The sequence below is a fragment of the Lycium barbarum genome, chromosome 7, assembly GCF_019175385.1.
Source record: "Lycium barbarum isolate Lr01 chromosome 7, ASM1917538v2, whole genome shotgun sequence".
Lineage (NCBI taxonomy): Eukaryota > Viridiplantae > Streptophyta > Magnoliopsida > Solanales > Solanaceae > Lycium > Lycium barbarum.
Genome location: NC_083343.1, coordinates 78,054,022 through 78,075,243, shown reverse-complemented (window position 1 = coordinate 78,075,243; position 21,222 = coordinate 78,054,022). Strand labels below are relative to the sequence as shown.

Here is a 21,222-nt window from a genome sequence, read left to right as displayed (position 1 = left end):
GTTGGACCAATTAAAATTGGCCACACAATGTGTGGGACCATTTCAAGTCCACACGGCCACCATGGCTTTTGGTGCAAGATTTTTAAATTCCAATTTTATGAATTGTGGTCCCAATTTTTCCTAAGTGTCCAATGCCCTCAATTTCATATTCAACTTATGTCTCAAAATAAAATCAAATGGTCAAAAGTCCCGACTTCAAATCCCGGAATAGTCTTGGCCCTTAATTGTCATAGTTAATCCAGGTTGTCCCAATGTATAAAAATATGGGACGTAACATCCTCTCCCCCTTAGGAACATTCGTCCTCGAATGTTGGATTAATGCTACTAATATTACTCAAATTCGGGGGAGTTTCTTTTATAGCCATCATATACAAATCGATCACAAATCAACATAATCAAACAAAGAATTTGGATTACCTGAAGGTGCCGAAAATAGGTGAGGATATTTTTTTTTCATCATCTGCTCCTCAGCCTTCCAGGTTAATTCCTCGCGGTTATTATTATTCCGCCACAGTACTTTAACAGAAGCCACATCTTTATTCAGCAACTTTCTTACCTGACGATCCAATATGGCTATAGGTTGCTCTTCATAAAATAGCTCCTCGGTGACCTGTATATCGTCTGTAGGAAAAATTTTGGAAGGGTCACCAATATATTTACGAAGCATAGGAACATGGGATACCGGGTGTACCACTCCCAAATCAGCTGGCAAATCCAACGCATAGGCCACCTTGCCTATTTTGCGAACAATCTGATAAGGCCCAATATATCTCGGACTGAGCTTTCCTTTCTTGCCAAATCTCATAACGCCTTTCATAGGTGACCCTTTCAGAAACACCCAATCGCCAATCTGGAACTCTAACGGTCGACGTCGTTTATCAGCATAAGATTTATGTTGACTCGGGGCCGCTAATAGTCGCTCTCGAATCAGTTTCACTTTATCGACTGCTTGCTGGATCACATCTGGACCAATTAACTGAATATCACCCACGACAAGCCAACCAATCGGAGATCTGCTTTTCCTGCCATACAAAGCCTCATATGGTGCCATCTGAATACTAGAGTGATAACGATTTTTATTATAAACAAATTCACTTAGCGACAATGATCACCCCAACAACCTCTAAAATCAATAACACAGGCCCATAGCATATCTTCCGGTATCTGAATAGCACACTCGGCCTATCCGTCGGACTGAGGATGAAATATTGTGCTATGACCCATCTGAGTCTCCAGTCCTTCCTGGGACGATCTTCAGAAGTTAGCCATAAACTGAGCACCTCAGTCGGTTATAATAGATATAGGAATCCCGTGAAGTCTTATTATCTCATTAATATACACTCTGTCATAACCTTCAGCCGAACAAGTAGTCCTGACTGGAAGAAAATGGGCTGATTTCAGTAATCTATCAACAATACTCCGAATAGAATCGTATCCGCGTTGAGTGCGCGGTAAGCCTATAATGAAGTTCATGCGAATCGTTCCTCGTTCCCAAACTGAAGTTTCTAATTCCTGAAGCAACCAGTCGGGCCCTTGATACTCGATCTTGACTTACTGACAATTTGGACATTGGCCAGCGAACTCTGCAGTGTCCCTTTTTCATACCATCCCACAGCATAAATATTTTAGATCATCATACATTTTTGTGGATTCAGAATGAACAGAATGTCGAACATTAAGTGCTTCGCCAATAATTGATCATCACAGCCCTGCAACGTCAGGCACACATAATCTGCCTCCGTATAATAATATCCCTTTCAGACGAAATTTCAAACTAAGTCTTTTCTTTATCAAAGGTCGTATCTTTGTACTGTACAAGGATAGGATCCTCAAACTGATGCTGTTTTACCTCTTCTATAATCGACGATTCAGCAACGTCTCGAACAAAATCCCAATATCTCCAAAATCGACCAAACGGACTCCAAGGCCAGCTAACTGATAAATTTCCACAAACCAATTCTTTCTCATCAAACTGTACATCAGTCAAACTACCCATGGACTTACGGCTAAGTGCATTAGCTACCACATTGGCTTTTCCGGGATGATATAGAATATCGACATCATAATCTTTCAATAATTCAAGCCATTTATGCCGCAGATTTAGCTCCCTTTTGCTTAAATATATACTGGGGATCTTATGGTCCGTATAAATACCAGCGTAGACCCCATGTAAGTAATGCCGCCACATTCTCAAAACATGAATCGCCGCGGCTAATTCCAGATTATGTATGGGATAATTTCCTTCGTGCGATTTGAACTGCCGGGGAGCTTAGGCCATAACTTGACTGTGCTGCACTAATTCATAATCTATCCCAATACCAAAAGCACCATAATAAGTAACATACCCAGCTGGCCCTTCAGGAAGAGCTAGACTGGAGTTGAAATTAAATTTTCCTCCGGTACTGGAAACTGTATTCACACGTACCGGTTCACTGAAATTTCACGGCCTTCTGAGTTAACTTCGTTAATAGTGTCGTAATAGAAGCAAAGTCCTTCACCACTTTTCTGTAATACCTGGCTAATCCCCAAAAACCGCGTATTTCGGTCTATGTCGAAGACCTAGGCCAACTTTTGATCGCTTTAATCTTCTGTGTGTCAATTGTTTCTATTTCTACTTATTTTACTTCACTTTCCTCCGCTCCCCCTCTTTTGGGGTTGTGCTTATACCGTATCCATGTTTTTCCTTTATAATCTATAACTTGATTACCTTCGTACGAGATCTTAACAAAATTACGAAGTGATGAAATTCTCATTCATAAAGTACAAATCTTATCTGATAGCTGGCACTCGAATAATTTAATTAATATAGCAATTTATCCTTTAATAATCATATCCTTCCTTCATACCCGTTCCTTATCCGTCGTTCTATTTTCTCGGTAGTCAAATTACTTAATATTCGCATGATTCATCATTCCATGCCATAGGTTATTTTTTCTTTTGCCCTGCATTATTACATTCCAGTTTGTTTTTCGCAAGTAATTTCGTGCTTTGCCCGTCGACTCTTTTAGAAGCTCTGCTTATTTACGTTTCTTACGGTTCACTTTTGCTAACACTTTGATCTCTTTACCTTCCACTCAATTATTCTCTTTTCCTTCCAAAATATCGTCGTATTAGCATCTTCCAATCTCCACCCATAGCAAAACCAATATCTGTTTATCTCGTAACATCTGTATCATACCTTTCACTTTGTCTCATAAATTCTATTCTGTTAATGTCTCCCATATATTATAACGCTGACTATTAGGGTTCACTAAGCGATCGACATAGTCATAAATGGGGAGTCCTATACATACATATATATATATATATATCACTAGCATTTCTTTTACAAAGCGTCTTCAATCATCTGTTCAAACTCATTCTAATTCTGGAGCTGCGTTGCTCTTTCTCCCTTTTTCACTAATCTAATCCGTCTCAGCCCACGCGACCTTTATAAAGTTTCTAATCACTCCACATACTCTAATTTCCTTTTTGGTTACTCCAAATTTCCTATTTGTCTCTTATGTCCATATTTGCGAAAATTTTTGTACATTTCCCAGGGGGTCACCCATCCCAGAATTGCTCTGGCCCTGGCACGCTTAACCTTACAACTTTAATGCATTTAGACACGTTAAGGCCGGTATAATTGCATCAATTTCCTCGCACGACTTTTATCACGTAATTTAAGGCAAATCGGGGTCTTAACAACTTTCAAAACGTTCTCGTAGCGGGTCCCACCCCGATCTAGAGAGAATTCTTTTACTTTTCTGACTATATAGTCACTGTGTCGCCCCCTGTAAATCCTCAATATTTTTTTCCTCATGCATATACATATATAATTTTAAACAGCCCACAAATTTAAGTTTTTATTCTACAAATTCCATCTCCAATTAGTCGATGAAGGCTGATAAAATATTACTGTAAGGCATTCTCCAACCACCAGCAAAAGAACACTAAAATCCGACGAACATCGCGAAATCCGTTGGTACTTAATTCACATAATTACCTCCATATTTATACATATATATATATATATATATATATATATATATATATATATTTTTTTTTTTTTTGAGTCGTAAGCGAATCATTCAATTCCCAACTGCCTGTTATACATTTAGTATTCTTCAAATGAATCGAAACTTAATCGTTGGACATTTTTGCCTTTCACATAAGCTTTTCTGAAGCAACATGTGGTTGGAACATATTCTGATTCATTTAGATAAATTACGAATTTGCTACTCATATATGCTTTCTCGGAATAAAATTTCCCAATCAAGGATAATGCTTCTTACGAATGACATGGAGGGTACCTCTTAACTTTAATCCAACATAACAGATTCACCCTATCGGTATCGACTTTCAAAACATGTTAAGAACTTATATCTCATTTTCTCTCTTTATATTTCTGGCAAAATTTGGGCACAGGTTCCTCTGTATTTCTTACTATCCCAAAACCTGTACACAGGAAATACCAACCATGCCTCACAGGGCCAACACATATACGTATTTGTATATCATATCGTAGCCACACAGGGCTAACAATTGCAAACAAAAGTACACAAATGTCGAGACTTACCTCACGTGCCCAACTCAAACGGCACCGGTGACATTTTCCTGTTTATTTTTCTTTTCAATCTTCAACTTTATATTTCCGTCATACTTCAAATAGCTTCCCCGACATACATCTTTCATACCATTTCTTACCTGTGTACGGTATAGCTTCCAATATCATCGGTCACTTTCTTACGTCGATACCGTCCTCAGCTGAAATTAAAGGTTAGCAGAAAAAGATTCATTTCCTACGGCTGGCTCTATCGCACGATCTAAGATTCAAAGAAAGGAAACATCCTAAATGCCCTGTAGCCTCATGTTTATCGATGTGGTGCACAACACACCGATAAACAAGACTCTACTAGACACGGCCTGTAGACATCCCAAGGACAAACCGCTCTGATACCACTTCTGTCACGACCCAGCCCCGTGGGCCTCGACTAGTGCCCTACTTGGGCACCCAAACGGACATACAAACTAAATCATCATTTTTAAACAGAGTTGAGAACGAATATTATCTTGCGCGATTGCGCGTACAAAAAATTATATCAGAATCAGAAGAGGCAGCGGAATATACATCGTCGAACATATGCACATATATCAAAAAGCCGACAAGGCTATCAAATATGTCAAAAGCCGACAAGGCTATCAAATATGTCAAAAGCCGACAAGGCTGTCAAATGGCACAACGGCCCAAAACGCATATACAAATGCACGCCGACAAGGCTGCCACAAACATATACAAAATGCACGCCGACGAGGCTGCCATAACGAATAGAGTCATGCAAACACATCCGTACAGAAGTAGGCACACACACCCACAAATACGTCTACAGACCTCTAAACAGACAAACCGAATCATATGGCGGGACAGGGCCCCGCCGTGCCCCTGAACAAATACATATATACATAGCGAACGAATATATACCAAAATGTGTGCTCTGAAATGAGAAGAGCACTCCAAACAGCAGAAGAGGGTGTCCTAAATGGGTAGATCACCAAACTGTGCATCTGTACCTGCGGGCATGAAACGCAGCCCCCGAAGAAAGGGGGTCAGTACGAAATATGTACTGAGTATGCAAAGCAGAATATACAGAAAGCAAATCTGAGACATAAACGAAATGGAAGTACCAAACATAAGTGCAAATCCAACATATCAAAATATGCTTACTTTCAAAAATATGTAAGTAATGCATAGGGTACAGAAGAATATGGTCGCCCACCCGTCGATGGCGCCATAACACAGCATAACACCAGAAAGTTTCAAATCTCCGTATCCCCGTCACATATCATATCACAACATAACGCCATACACAGCATAACACCAAATATAGGTGGAACCCGACCCTCTTTTGCGAGTAGCTCGGTGAACCATAAACACAGCATAACTCCGGAGTATATCAAAATGCGCACGACAACAGAACCGGCCCGGGACTCGGCGAAAGGAATAACAGAATGCACGAGTAGAGTCGTGAGTAGTCATATGCATAAAATCATTATCATAAATTCAAACATAAGTAAAATGATCATATTTGAAATCGGAATAATAATCTTACCAAATTCTTTCAAAGATTCTCTGAATTACATAAAGGAAAGTCGCGGGACCCACGGACGGGTATTTACCCAAGTCGCGCCCGCCTATGGAAAACATACGTATCATACATAATGCAAACTTTTATAAAAATATTGGAGCAATCCGAGCATTTATGTGAAATGTATGGCATTTAGAAATTTCGAAGTTCTTTAAAGTGAAACCTTTTTGCGCAAAGTTCGGAAAGCGATTATTTCAAATACATAAAGGTTCATATTTCATCAAATCATACATAAGAGTTCCAAGGAACATATATAGATCATATCATGCTCGGATTTCGGATTTGGAATTTCCTTAAGGCTCTAATCTAGCCTATGTAAAACTAAGACATGCCAAAAAGAAGGGAGGTTGCTTTACATACCTCGTACGCACTCCAAGATGGCCAATCTAAAGTAAATTCCAATCTACGCCTCGGGCTCCCCAAGGTCTACAAATATGCAAACGAATATCCAATATTAAACATAGGCACTTAAGCCATTTATTCCAACTAACATTAAATTCTACAGAAAATTCGGCAGCATTTTCCCTGTAAATAGGCCATCCCGAGAATTTAACTCGCTCAAAATCAACAACAACAACCACAATAACCAACCTAGCAACATCGATAATCAATTCGAAAGGCAAAATAATAATAGTAGCTCTCTTTTACACCATTCGACAACTTTCCAATTATTCAATTCAATGGCTTACTTTCAAGCCACAATATCGTTCGTACATTCGATTATTAACCCAAACTCATACTAACAACATTCGAGAACATTCTAAACAATTCACATAATTTTTCCAACAATCCACAATTTCTCCAAATTTTTGGCCGAAAACAGCCCCTACCCGTGAGCAGCCCACTGGGCACACTTCCGACTTTCAATTCATGTTTTGTATCACAATTCACAATATAACGATACCATTTTTATAAAATATACAAATTACATCAACGCACAATAACCCTCAAATCAGCCCGTACAATCTCAACATCAATCTTAAGTCATTAAATGCTCAATTCCAAACTAGAATTCGTAACGACGACACGAAAGCGCTTAAGCGATAATAATGCGATATTCGGCATAATCTATGACTCACATTCGTTCACACTACACATATTCATATGTTAATGGTTCTCATATATAAGGATTGCATTAAATGCACAAAGTTCTCCAAATTAGTCCGCAACGCTTACTATATCAATTCGGGACATTTAACTCTCATTTCCAACATACAAATCATCACAACAACCATTACGACGCTAAGCGATATTAATTCATTCTTTGCTACCATTTGGAGGCTATATACACGGCTACACTACACATATACATGTATCGATGATTTTTATTCTCTTCTCCACTCTACGACAATCAATATGCTACAAGCAATTAATTCATCAACCCAATACCACACCACACACATATACTTCACACGGTCAACACACCCAACACAAGACCCAACTTCAACATTTCATATTTCATGATTTTTATCCATTTTAGCATACTACAATATGCATACAACATTTATAACTCCAAAAACAAGATTAGAACTCACCTTTATTCTCCAATCCACCAATAGGCTAGGGTTTGCAAATGGGAAAAATGAGTGGTTGAATGACCCAAACAATACTTCCACGCTACTTAGGGACCTCCAAATAGTGGGTTTATACCAAAGAAATAATTTTAGAGAGGCAAAAATGGGACTTGATTTTTCTTGGTTGTGGCCGAGAACCATGGGGGAGTGGAGGCTCTCCAAGTCTTGTTATTTTTCTTTAAGTGTAGAAGTGGGAAATGAGAAAGATGACTTAGTCTTCTTTTTTTTAAGTATCCACAAGTATCTCCCTTTGTTTATGGCCCACACATGTGTTGGACCAATTAAAATTGGCCACACAATGTGTGGGACCAATTAAAATTGGCCACACAATGTGTGGGACCATTTCAAGTCCACACGGCCACCATGGCTTTTGGTGCAAGATTTTTAAATTCCAATTTTATGAATTGTGGTCCCAATTTTTCCTAAGTGTCCAATGCCCTCAATTTCATATTCAACTTATGTCTCAAAATAAAATCAAATGGTCAGAAGTCCCGACTTCAAATCCCGGAATAGTCTTGGCCCTTAATTGTCATAGTTAATCCAGGTTGTCCCAATGTATAAAAATACGGGACGTAACATTAATAATAAATCTCAATATCAATTAAAAGAGAATAAGTGTGGAATACATCTTCTACCCAAGGCATCTGGTCTAATGTCAGTACAAGAGCAACTAATGAACTCATGGGTCTAAATATATAACAAGAACTATCTGACTGTTTCCATACAAGGCTCATAATATCAAAGGAATCCTGTTTGGAAATAGATGACAAGTATATGAAGAATGGAAACTCTGGCTGCAGGTCCGTCAGTAGCTCACCCTAAGCCTTCAACAACACCGTCTCGGTACATACTCTTGAGGATCATAAATAGGACATGTCGCACACTCTACACCTCGAAAGGAGTGTAGCAAGGTAGCATCAGTACAAACAACATGTATTGTGTAAGCATCATAGGCCGACAACATATAGCTAACATAAATAAAGGAAGAGACTGAAGAATAAGCATGCTCACAATCAAGTATAGACACAACACAATCCAAGAATAAGAACTCAAGTACGAAAGGATCAAATAGCCGAATCACGGCCTATGGTGAAGCACCTAAACATAAGTCTTCCAAGATTCCCATGATTCCTCAGACACAAACACCAGAACAACCAACAATAGATCTCTGTAACCTCGAGTCATAGCCTAGGAGAAAGTCTCTAATCCTCGAGTCCATCAATCCCCAACTATGTATTAATCAGGCACATGACAACTCAAGTCAATAATCAACCAAGCAAATTAATGCGGAAACGCACCATGCAATACAATGAGTACAACAACCAAATTAGAGATGTGAATGGATGTAAGATGAATGCACGTGTGATGTAATGAAATGAAATGATACACACACGCTCCGGGAGGAATAGCCCCACGCCTCGATAGTCACGACCTATGAGGGACCCGTGAAGTCCATATACTTGCTGCCGTGCACAACCTGATCTAAACATATATATATATATATATATATATATATATATGTATAAAATATGTTGCGGCGTGCAACCTGATCCAATATATGTATAAAAACAACCCGATCCAATATATGTATATTATATGTTGCGGCGTGCAACCCATCCAATATATGTATATTATATGTTCTGACGCGCAGCCGATCAAATATATGTATAGTATATGTTGCGACGCGCAACCCAGTCCAATATATGTATAGTATATGTTGCGACACGCAACTCGATCAAAATGTATGAGTATGAATGCATGAATGATATCAATGCCGATGAAAATCTATCTATTCCTATCATACTACACATGGATACATATCACCATATCACGAATAAACCACAATAAGGAAACAAGTCACAATCAAACAACAACACCAAGCTCAGCTCATATCATAATATCATGAAAGATGAGAATGAGTAAACCGCATAATATCAATAAATAATGACAGCATATCAAATCAATCGTGCCACACATGGACAAAACTCTCGATTCTAGTAATAAGTCAAGTCTAATATCACACACGTGGTAACAAGACAATAGATCACAACAAAGCGACATGCCCACAATCAAACAACAGTACCATCATAGGTAATCCATCCCAACTTCATACCCGAAGGCGTAACATGCTTTCTTCGACAATCACTAACTCTACATATGCTTTGCTAACCGATGTCTAACCATAGGGTAAGCCGTAACCTACCTGGTAGCCGAGCAGGAGCCACGAACAATCATACCTTTTCTTTGCCCTTACGAAACGTCTCCAAATACTGAAATTCTAATCATAATTGAATTCTAAGTTAGAAAATAGGAAGAACAGTACCGATACTGCTAGGCTAACTTTGAATCAAAATCAACTATGGAAAAAGGAGAAAATGGGCCCATAAGGGTAAAACGGGTATTTCAAAAGTGAAATCGGTAACACAACATTCTAGAAGTTCAATTTCACTATTCGATTGCTAAAACAACTCAAGAATAGATCAATTATACCATTCAAGTCAAAACCTCCAATTTGGGTATAAACCCTAACTTTCAAACCTTCAATTTTATCAACAATAATGGAAGATTTAAGCCTATTAGTTACTAAATCAACAAATCCCATACTTAGATTTGTCAAATCCACCAACAGTTCTCACTTAGATAGACTAAAACTCAAATAATGAAATAAACATCAAAACCTATCTTTCTTCTTAAGTTCTATAAAAATTCAAGCATGGATTCAAGCTTAGGAAAGATAAAGGAATGGATTCTAGGTTAGGGAACTTACCCACAAGAGATATCAGCCAAGAACTCTCTAAATCGCCTCAATGGATACTTAGAACCAAATAGTGAAGTGATAGGAAATGAAGGGTTTCAACTAAGCATTAAATAAGAAACTGGTCCCGTCACTCGCTACAGCGGATGTACTGTCCGCTACAGCGGCCCTCAGTTTTTTGCCACGAGCCCGCCACAGCGGATCCCTGCCCGCTGTGGTGACTCACCACTTAACAATTAACCTCACAGCGGCCTCACCACAGAGGGTCCGCTACAGCGCATCTGGTGTCGCTACGGTGAACACTAGACACTAGAAAATACTATTTTTTCACAAACCCAATCCCGAAATCCGACTCGATACCTCACAGATACAAGTCAGCCATGCAGTCATACATAAAGATACACTTTAGACTCATTCGCGTCTCGGAATTCCCAACAGAGGTCTGTTTGACCGGGACAACACCCAATGGATAAATACTAATTTTTCAACCAATAACCCAAAACGCTCCCAGCTGGTATGGGAACCGAACAGAACATCCCACCAAGTCACAAGAGACCATCCGGACCTCTCAGAATCGACGAATTTTTGAAAAAAGGCCCGTTCACTCAAAAGTCAAATATTAGTCAAATGTTTTTCACTTTAAGGCTCTATTCACATAAGTCATCATAAAACTTGTCCGACTACCTCAAGAACCGTACCGCGCATCCTCGCGGATCAAAATCATACTAACAAAGCTTGGGGAAGGGTCAATGAAGATAAATGAGTAAAAAGTCCAATAACGACCAAATGGGTCGTTACACTACGGAAGGGCAAGGCTTCGTTGTAATCTTTGGAATCCAAATCAGGCAAGTTGAAGCCTTACTTGACTCTATATAAAGCATCAGGTTGGTTAAATATGGCTAATAAAGTGAGATTAATGGGATAATGTCACGCCCCGAACTTGAGCCTGGACGTAACACGACACTCGGTGTCTGACTGCATGTAATCGAACGAACCACATGGCTCGCTAAATCAACACACGACATGTACTGATGCGGAATGTAATTTGAAACATGAATAGTCCGGATAAATCATAAGTCATCATAATAATACTGAAAATACACTTTTAAACATAAGTGTGGAAAATAGTCCGAAAACATAGTTGTGTAGCCCACAAGGCTAAACATAACTTAATACTGAACAAGACCGACTGACTAGTCTATGAAACCTCTTACATTTGTCTGACAACACTAAACTGTTGCTGTGACAAGGTCCCCAGCATACCTGACTGTCTGACACAACATCACTATTGAAAAATAAAGATAACGCCCCAAAGTAAATAGGTCTTACCAAACAGCTGATACGATGAAGTGCTAACGAGTAGATCCGTCGTCCTAAAAATTAGTACCTGCATTGTGAAATGCAGCCCCGAGCAATAGGGACATAAGTACACTGGAATTGTGCTAGTATATAAAGCAACTTAATGAAAGAAGAGCAAATGGGTAGCTTAGGGAATAGGAAGCCCAAATCAATAAGATGGATATATGAAGTAATCTGAAACTGAAACTGTCACTGTAAATTGAAGCTGTAACAATAAATTGAATTTGTACTTTAAGCTATAAACTATGATTGAATACTATGAAGCTGTAACTGCAACTGAAACCTGGCCATGACAGTGATCTGCATGATCAAGTTTTTTTTTTAAATTAAAGCCACTATAAAAGGTGGAAAATTATTAAAATAATTCAAACTGTACAAGGAAAAAGAAGAAAAGAGAAAAAAAATCTAAGAAAAAGGAAATGGTAAAACTATTCTAATCCTAATAACATCTTAAGAAGAAATACAATTAGTTCCAAGGCCTTGTCTTGTATCCATTCTTCATATCCACAAGTCTCACAGATGGAATGGATCAAGAACTCATGAAGTAGAAACTCAGGTTTTTGGTAGTAATAAGCTTCTTCTAGTAGAGTTTTTATAGAACTTGCACAGCTTCACCATATGACCAAGTTCACATACCAGCACAGGTCTACATAGACTGCTGAATCCTCCTGCATACTGATCCATTAAGATGATTTCTCCTTGTGTTGTGATGCACCTCCTGGGTAGCACTTCTTGTAGCCATTGTAGTAGTACTGATCTAGCCTTCAAACTCTAAGTCAATCCAATATTATTCTAATAAACAACCAACTATATATAGTACATCCTTCCGTAGATTGAACATAACATTAATACCACACACTGAAGATTGCACTATATTCAGTTTATTCCCTCCCTTTATTCAAAACTGCTCTTTTGTTCTTATTCTAATGATTGGAGTTTAGGTTTTTTCCATGTTGATTATCTTTCTACCTGTTGATGGGACTTCCTGAAAATTATGAAACTGCATGGTACCTGCAAAATCAAAAACAAGGTTAGTGAAAAAATCTGCCAGGATGTTTCCTTTCCTTAGCACATGAGCCACACCAATCTGCTTTCCTTCTCTAAGCCTTTGAATTCTTTTAACTACCAATGATATCCTCCATGGTACTTCCCATATTCCATCTAATATCTTCTGCATAGTTAAAGAGTCAGTTTCTACTATCAAAGGTAATAGCTGATGATCTACACAATATTGTATTCCATCTTCAATTGCAACTGCTTCAGCTATTACATTAGTAGTATCCTCCAAGCTTTTCCCTGCTGCATACACTAAATCTCCATTATGATCTCTAATACAGAAAGCTGCTAAACTTGGACCTGGATTACCCCTTGAGGCACCATCAGTATTGCACTTGTATTTCCCCCTTTCTGGTGGTAACCATGTTACTTCCTTGTGAACAACTGTCTTTCTCAGGTTTTCTAAATATTGCACAAAGAAAGGCTACCTTTTTGGAAACTACTTCATGCCAGGAAATAGGCTTTTTGCCAATAACAATATACCTCTGTTGATCTCATATATAACCTTGTTCACAGTGATAGAACCTCCATGCCTCCTTGTATTTCTACCCTTCCACAGATGCCACAAAATGAAGGCTAGAACTGCTTGATATAAGGTCTTCAAATTGGATTTAATAGGAGTGTTCCACCATTTCAGTATTGTATGTTTTACCTGAATTAATGGTCCTGAAATTCCAGCTGCATCACAGTAATATTTCCAAACTTTCATAGCAAATGGACCAGTTAAGAATAAATGATCCATTGTTTCTTGATGACAGTGACAACAACAACATCTTGAGGCTACAGAAATATGCATCCTTTGCAATAATTCATCAATAGGCAACTTGTAAAACCAAACTCTCCAAATGAGAAGAGATATTTTAAAGGGCATACCTTTGATCCAAAACCTTGAACAATAAAAGGAAACTTGCCTTTTTTGCCTTATGTACTCCCATGCACTACTTACTGTGAACTTTCCAGAACAAGTAAGCATCCAATGAGGTTTGTCAATGTCACACCCCAATTCCACTAGGGTGTGATGGGCACCCGACCCCATATCCGGAGCCGAGCGAACCCACAGATTCTTATTACACACATAATTTCTTCAGACGCTGAAAATCAGATAAAAGTAAAATACATATTAAGCTTTCGAAATCCATCTTTTATCGTTCTCAATTTTAGGCAAAGTCCGTAATTATATAAAATTTACTACATAACACAGAATGACATATCGGCTGATGGAGCCGCTTACAGACTGATAACCAATACCCACGACTCTGTCTGCAAAGTCTCTAGCATAAATCCAGAATTCATAACATACATATACAAACTCTAACTCCGCAACACTCCGGGAGAAAATGGAGCCTGCCAACTCCGCTGGAACATCTTCTGTAATAACTTCAACTCATCTGGGTGTACCTGCGCGGCATGAAAGCCCCCGAAGAAGAGGGGTCAGTACGAAAAATGTACTGAGTATGTAAAGCATGGAATACAGAAAACTAAACCATAATCGAAACAGACAGTACAAACGGTAAGTACACTATCCAAAGTACCAACATTTATTTTTCGAACGCAAATCATATGCCAGAAAAAAAAGGGGGTACCGATCGAGAGTACTAGAAGGTTTGTTTTCCACACGCAGAGCATATATGCCGAAGTCATATGTCAGAAGAAGTACGGATCCAGAATGTCAGAATGTTAATTTTCCAGACACAGATCATGTATATCAATATCATAGGTCAGAAAAGGTACAGAGGGTACAGAATGCCAGAGAACTTACTTTCCAGACACAAATCGTATATCGTATGTGTGCGTATAACAGATCCCGCCCTTCCGTGAGGGACGCGGTGGACAGAAATATCAATGCATGTCAGAACATATGCCATATCCGGCCCCATTATGGGACACGGTGAACAGAACGTGGTCGCCACCCCGTCACTGGCGCCACAACACAGCATACTCCAGAGTAGGGAATAGCTCCGTAACATATCATATCGTATCATAATGTGCACATATCAAACATATCAGATGGCCATATCATATCATATCATCATATATCAGAATGTGTGTACATGGCACAACATACTCCACAACCCATGTACACGTATACCTGCCCCCTCACATCGAGGCACGGCGAACAATGCAGTGGAATACGCGTGATAACATATCCTGGCCCGGGCTCAGTGAAGGAAGCATTGAGGCATCCACGAGTGGAGTAGTGAGAAACTTATGCATCATAAAATATTTACAAAGACTCGACAGAATAATCCGAATGACAGGTCATTTAAGAAAGAAATCAGATGATAGTCATAGCACGTACCTTTCAGATGTCGTGGGGGATTATATCAAATTAAAGCTTTTGGGATTGTTTGAACATATCAAAATATAAACATTTACATAATCTCGATAGCATAACTCAGACGACAAATCATATAAAAGAGATTGAACGGTAGTCATAGCGTATGCCTTTCAGATATCACAATAGCATATGTCAAAATAAGCTTTCTGAAATCATTTTCATGTTTCAAAATATATTATGGGACTTAACAAAATGAGTCAAACGAATGTCATATAGTAGTTAGAAGAGTAACCAAGAGTTTTCCTTTGAATTTTATTCCAAAATAAGTCAAACGGAACAAATCAAAAAAATCCGGGAAAGTGGGCCCACCTCGGATCAAATGAGGTGGCGCACATAATTTACGTATGTTACACTTCATAACGTTACCCGTGAGAGTTCTAAGGTAGTCGGGTCCTATTTGTGAAAGTTCTAGACATTTAGGCACCTTATCTAACTATTCATAACATATTCAATTCAATTCTACTGAATGAAAAAGGGGCAAATTCGAACGTAGATTCCGAAGAGTAGAGTCGTCCCCGAGGCCCGTATCAAAGCCTATCATACCTAGGACATGCCAAGAGAAGGAAAGGTAAAGCTTTACATACCTTATTCGCTCCTTACGCCTCTCCAAATTCAAATCCCGTTTCGTCCAAAATCTACATTTGGTCACATTTATCAAATATAAATCATAAGGTTTAAAAGTTCGATCTTAACCAATACTTGTCTACAAAAATTTGGGCAGCATCTCCCCTATACATATAGCATCCCCGAGAATTCAACTCGGCCAAAAATACCACAACAAATCCGAGAATGTAACTCGGCCAAATTATCAATAACGATACCAACAATCATATCTTCCAACTTCGCAATTATTTCGAAATACATCATAACTTTAGCAACTCTTGTCACACAATTCAACAACATTTTTCTTATATTCAATTCAATCCCAACAACCCAACTTACAATCTTCCAAACATATTTCTTGCTTCCAAATTCATGAGTTATATCCACAATCCACACATTACAAATTCACTCACACAATTATAAGGAATCATACTAATATCCATTAACTTATTCAATAATCCACAAACGATTTTCACTCCGTTTCAGGCCACTAAATCCTCATTTTACATCATAGAATCTACTATAACAATAATTAAAATACTAAGTGAAATTAGTTCATCACTTCTACACAATACACTACACGGGCTCATTCCATAATTCAACAACATCAACACAACAAACTATAACTCTATTCTTGCAATTATTCCTTAACCAAACTTGATAAAGAAAGAGATTCAATAATTTATACCTTATTTTTATGAAGGTAGCAAACTCTTCACCATTTTCTTGTTCCCAAGCCACTCCAATACCAAACGAACTTATATCCGCGACTACGCGTTGCCCGGACCTCGATCCATATTTCGTAGCTTGAAATTTTGCTCAAAATCTTCACTTTTATGTGAGATTTAAGCTCCCTTTTGAGTGCAGAATTTTCTGGAAATTTTGGACCATTCTATGATGAAAAATGGGGGTTTTGACCCTTTTTATAATAAGTTTGGGTCGGTTTCACTGTAGCTACGGTACTGTAGCAGTGCTGTAGCGGTACTGTAGCAGTGCTGTAGCGGTACTGTTTCTGCGCGACAGTTCAGTTTGTAACGTCTATAATTCTCTACTCCGACGTCCTATCGACGAGCGGTTTGTTGCATTACAAACTAGACTCGATGAACTTCATTTTAGGCTTTTCAAACACCTTAAAAATCCTCATATACTAGGAGATATGACCCTCCAAAGTTGACAAAAAATCTGTCCAGCATTTTCTCAAATTTTCGTCGAACTTATTTTTCAAATTTCAAAATTTGCCCTTAGCCTTTCTCAATATTTCCGCATAAATATTTTCACAGACAACTTGTGTGCTAAACAAGATCAAGAACGTAGCCTTTCTCTTAATTTCCCGCAATTATCTTGAATTATCCGAATGTACAAAATGCGGGATATAACATCCTCCCCCCCTTTAGAACATTAGTCCTCGAATGTTCAACTGACCTCATGGGGTGATGTAATACTTCGGGAGGGTCCTTCCCAGCTCACCTCTTCATTGTTATGGTTTCGTCATCACACCTTAACAGAAGCCAGGTCTTTAGTACGCAGCCTTCGCTTAACGATTCAATATGGCCATAGGTTGTTCCTTGCTCTCATACTCCTCGAAACAAGTGTACTTATTTTTAGTTTCTTTGTATCGGCACTCTGGCATGAGTTCCTTACAAACATGGTCGAGCATTGCTTCACGTCAATGGTTCATATGGTCTCGTAGCGTATACTCTCATGCTTTATATAATTAACGGTTCATGAACCATCTTCTAGTATCCGACGAACTCTTTTATTTCATTCCTAGGCTCTGCATTCTTTCTTTCTTTCAAAGGTTTTCAAACTTCCAATTGTCGATACTTTCATTATAACAATCGTTGTTATCCGGAATATCCTTTGAATCTTATCATTTTCTCTATTACCCGTTGTAAACTTAACTTGCAACTCTTTCTTGCTCTCTTTGTTACTCTCTAAAACATATCGCTGCGCACTTAGGTACTGCGCAACTTTGCCCAGTATGAGGGATTCGAATCGTGATCTAATATACCTAACATATTCTTTCCCTTTTTTAGGGAGATTCTTATCCGTCAACGGTCCTCGAGTACCCTCGTCTTTCTTTCCGACTCGGCGCATAACATATCGAAAACTTCTTACCGTAAATCTTTCTTTCACTTTGTGTCTATGTCATCACAAGACTTCTTCATTCTTTTGTTCGCTTCACATCCCTTGTCATAATCACTATTACTTTAAGCCCACTTATTGAAATCGGTTCTCGAGTCTTACATATTCCACTTCCGCTATATTACCACACTTTATTATTTTACTTTTATCTGATTTTCAGCGTCTGAAGAAATTATGTGTGTAATAAGAATCTGTGGGTTCGCTCGGCTCCGGATATGGGGTCGGGTGCCCATCACACCCTAGTGGAATTGGGGTGTGACAGTCAATTTCCTGATGTTCAATCAAATTTCCAAGCTTATTATTGATAAGCTGCACAATTTCATCACAAAACATCTGTTGTACCTTTGTCATATCCCAATGATCTCCTTCCATTATTTCTGCTAGATCTTCTACACTGTCATCCTTGTAAGCTTGGAACTGAATTTGATCATTCAAGGCACCTATTTTCAACTAGTTATCATACCATATTGATAGAGAACCTTGATGAGGCTCCCACCAGATATGTTGCTCGATATCATTCCTAGCTTCTAACATATATTTCCATGTCTGAGTACCACCCTTCCATTGAACAAGAGTTGGTCTAACCTTCTTACAGTATTTATTCCACATAAAGTTTGACCACAAAGAGTTACTTGTTCCAAATCTCCACCAAATTTTTAAGTAAAGAGCTTTTGAAATATCATTCAATGATCTGAATCCTAAGCCTCTTCTCTTTTGGGATAACACAATTTGTTCCATTCAGACCAATGTTTACATTTACCATCTTCCTTTGTTTGCCAGAAAAATGTATTAAACATGTTTTGCAACTCTTTGATAACACATTAGGGAGAAACCATTGCTGATAACAGATATACAGGAATGCTTTGCAGCACACTGTTAATCAGTACAGCTTTACCACCAAATGACAGAAGTTTTCCTTTCCATGCTTGCAGTTTATCTCTAACTTTCTTTATCACATCTCTATAGAATATCTTCTGTTTTCTTGCATGAAACACTGGGCATCCAAGGTAGGTGAAAGGAAATTAACCTCCTGAGAAACTTGTGATTTGCTGGACTTCATTCACCAGTTCACTAGATATTCTCTTATACATGTAGAAAGCACTCTTATGAATATTAATCTTTTGACCAGAAACAACTTCATACTCATGCAGAATCTTCATAATCCTTTGAAGTGACCATTTGTCAGCAGAGGCAAAAACTATTGTGTCATCAGCATATGACAAATGATTTAGATTTGAGCTCCATTTAGGCAAACCATAGCCCCTGTACATCCCTTCATCAAACAAGCTATTTAAAGATCTTGATAATATGTCAGCAGCCAAGATGAATAATGCAGGTGATAAAGGATCACCTTGCTTTACTCCCCTTGTAGAATGAAAGAAACTAGTAGCCTGTCTATTAATGAGGATTGAATACCAGTTACTAGCAAGTATTCTCCAAATCATATCCACAAATACCTCTAAAAATCCCATCCTCTTCATCACCTGAATTAAATACTTCCAACAGACCCTATCATATGCCTTTGCCATGTCTAGTTTGATGACCATATTTGCTGGCCGTCCCTTCTTTCAAATATCTGCAACAACCTCTTGGGTAAGTAACACATTTTCTATAATATTCCTTCCTTTTACAAAACCAGATTGGTTTTGAGAAATTAAGGAAGGCAGAATAGATTCCAATCTGTCATGAATAACTCTAGTAATGATCTTGTTGATGAAGTTACTTAAACGGATAGGCCTGAGATAAAAACAAATTGTTGCTAATTTCCTTCTTTGGTAGTAAAACCAAATTAGTATGAGTGACAGATTTTGGAAGAGTTTGAATATCAAAGAAAGCCTTAACTACATTGTATACATCTGCCCCAACAATATCCCAACATTTCTGATAGAAGATTCCTGATAAACCATCAGGGCCATATGCACTATCACCTGCTAACCCAAATACAACTTTATGCACTTCCTCCAAACATGTCATAGAGCATAATAAATCATTTTGATCCTGAGTAACAGCTTCGTGCACATGCTCTAAGATGCTATAGTCTGATGATGTTGGCTCAGAAGAGAATTGTTACTAATAGAAGTCTATAGTTGTTGCTTAAATCTGATCCCTATCTTCCAACCATGCACCTTCATCATTCTGTATTCTATTAAGTTGCATTCTCTTCCTTCTTCCATTTACCAAGTTGTGAAAAAACCTTGTATTTCTATCTCCTTCTAATTTCCATTCAACACCAGCCTTTTGTTTCCAAAACTCTTCTTCAAAATGCATATATCTTTTGAATTCAGCTTGAGCTTGTTGCAAAACCAATCTATTAACTTCAGAGGGATCCTCTTCAAACAACAACTCTTTGATCTTAACAATATCCTCTCTAATAGTTAATTGCTTAAAGATATCACCAAAAGTCTCTTTACTCCATACAGATAGAGCAACTTTCAACTTCTTCATTTTCAACTTGAAAGTAGTAAAAGCATCTCCAATATACTTAGTACTCCAGTTGTTCTACTGTATGCAAGAAAGACTCATGATCTACCCAAAATTTTAGAAATCTAAAAGGCTTGGGGAATTGTTGAACTTGTTCTCCTGCTATAAGCAACAGAGGTGCATGATCTGATCCAGTTCTGGATAAATGCTTCATTTGTAGATTACCAAGCCATTCTTCCTGTTACACCCCAAAAAATTTCGTGTTACTAAGGCTACAGACGGCTTAATGTGAGCTCGAGGGGGAGCAAATATCACAAGTATAAAGATTGAAATTCTACTGTAGTAGCATGAGTATGACATTTGGAATTCGTACAATATGATTGGAATAATATGTTAAACGATATATAGCCCTCGTAACCGTAAGCTGGGGTGGGGCCCACATGATGGGATTTTTATAAAGGACATATGATAAGTTATATGGACAATATATGTGAAGTTAAACACAACTCAAGAAGGACCCTTGAGCCAAATCCAAGTGTAAGCCCTCCAAAAAGATGTTTTTAAGTTACATTTTCGGGTGATCTGACTTCGGGAGACCATAACCCCATCAGTATTTGGGAATTTAGGAAAACTCCTAAAATGAAAGTTGTAGATAATTGAATTAGATTTCCAACCATAGGTCGTGGTCCTCTATGTTACATCGGGATAAAGAGTTATGGACGTTTTAAGGAAGAAAGGTCAAGCTGGGCAGTGAAATGGGCCCAACCCGATTCCAAGTCGGGTCAGGCCCATTTCCCTTGCTATTTAAGGGAAATTTTCAGCCTTTAGCCTCATTTTTACACTAGA

At 38.3% G+C, this 21,222-nt stretch overlaps 1 protein-coding gene across 1 annotated transcript; it reads right to left on the bottom strand.

Annotated features, from left to right (window-relative positions):
• Positions 1-19,674: 19,674 nt before the first annotated feature.
• Positions 19,675-20,400, bottom strand: LOC132601544 (uncharacterized). Its single transcript, XM_060314623.1, has 2 exons — positions 20,082-20,400; positions 19,675-19,994 (listed from the first exon to the last, which is right to left on the bottom strand). Exons 1-2 carry the CDS (start codon positions 20,398-20,400, stop codon positions 19,675-19,677), a joined length of 639 nt encoding a protein of 212 aa, XP_060170606.1.
• Between the last annotated feature and the right edge of the window lie 822 nt (positions 20,401-21,222).

Excerpts from the sequence above, each read along its gene's own strand:
- LOC132601544 (XM_060314623.1), bottom strand. The coding sequence starts at position 20,400 with ATGAAGAAGTTGAAAGTTGCTCTATCTGTATGGAGTAAAGAGACTTTT. Across the intron at positions 19,995-20,081 it reads TAGAATACAGAATGATGAAG|ACTATAGCATCTTAGAGCAT; the intron begins GTGCATGGTTGG and ends CAACATCATCAG.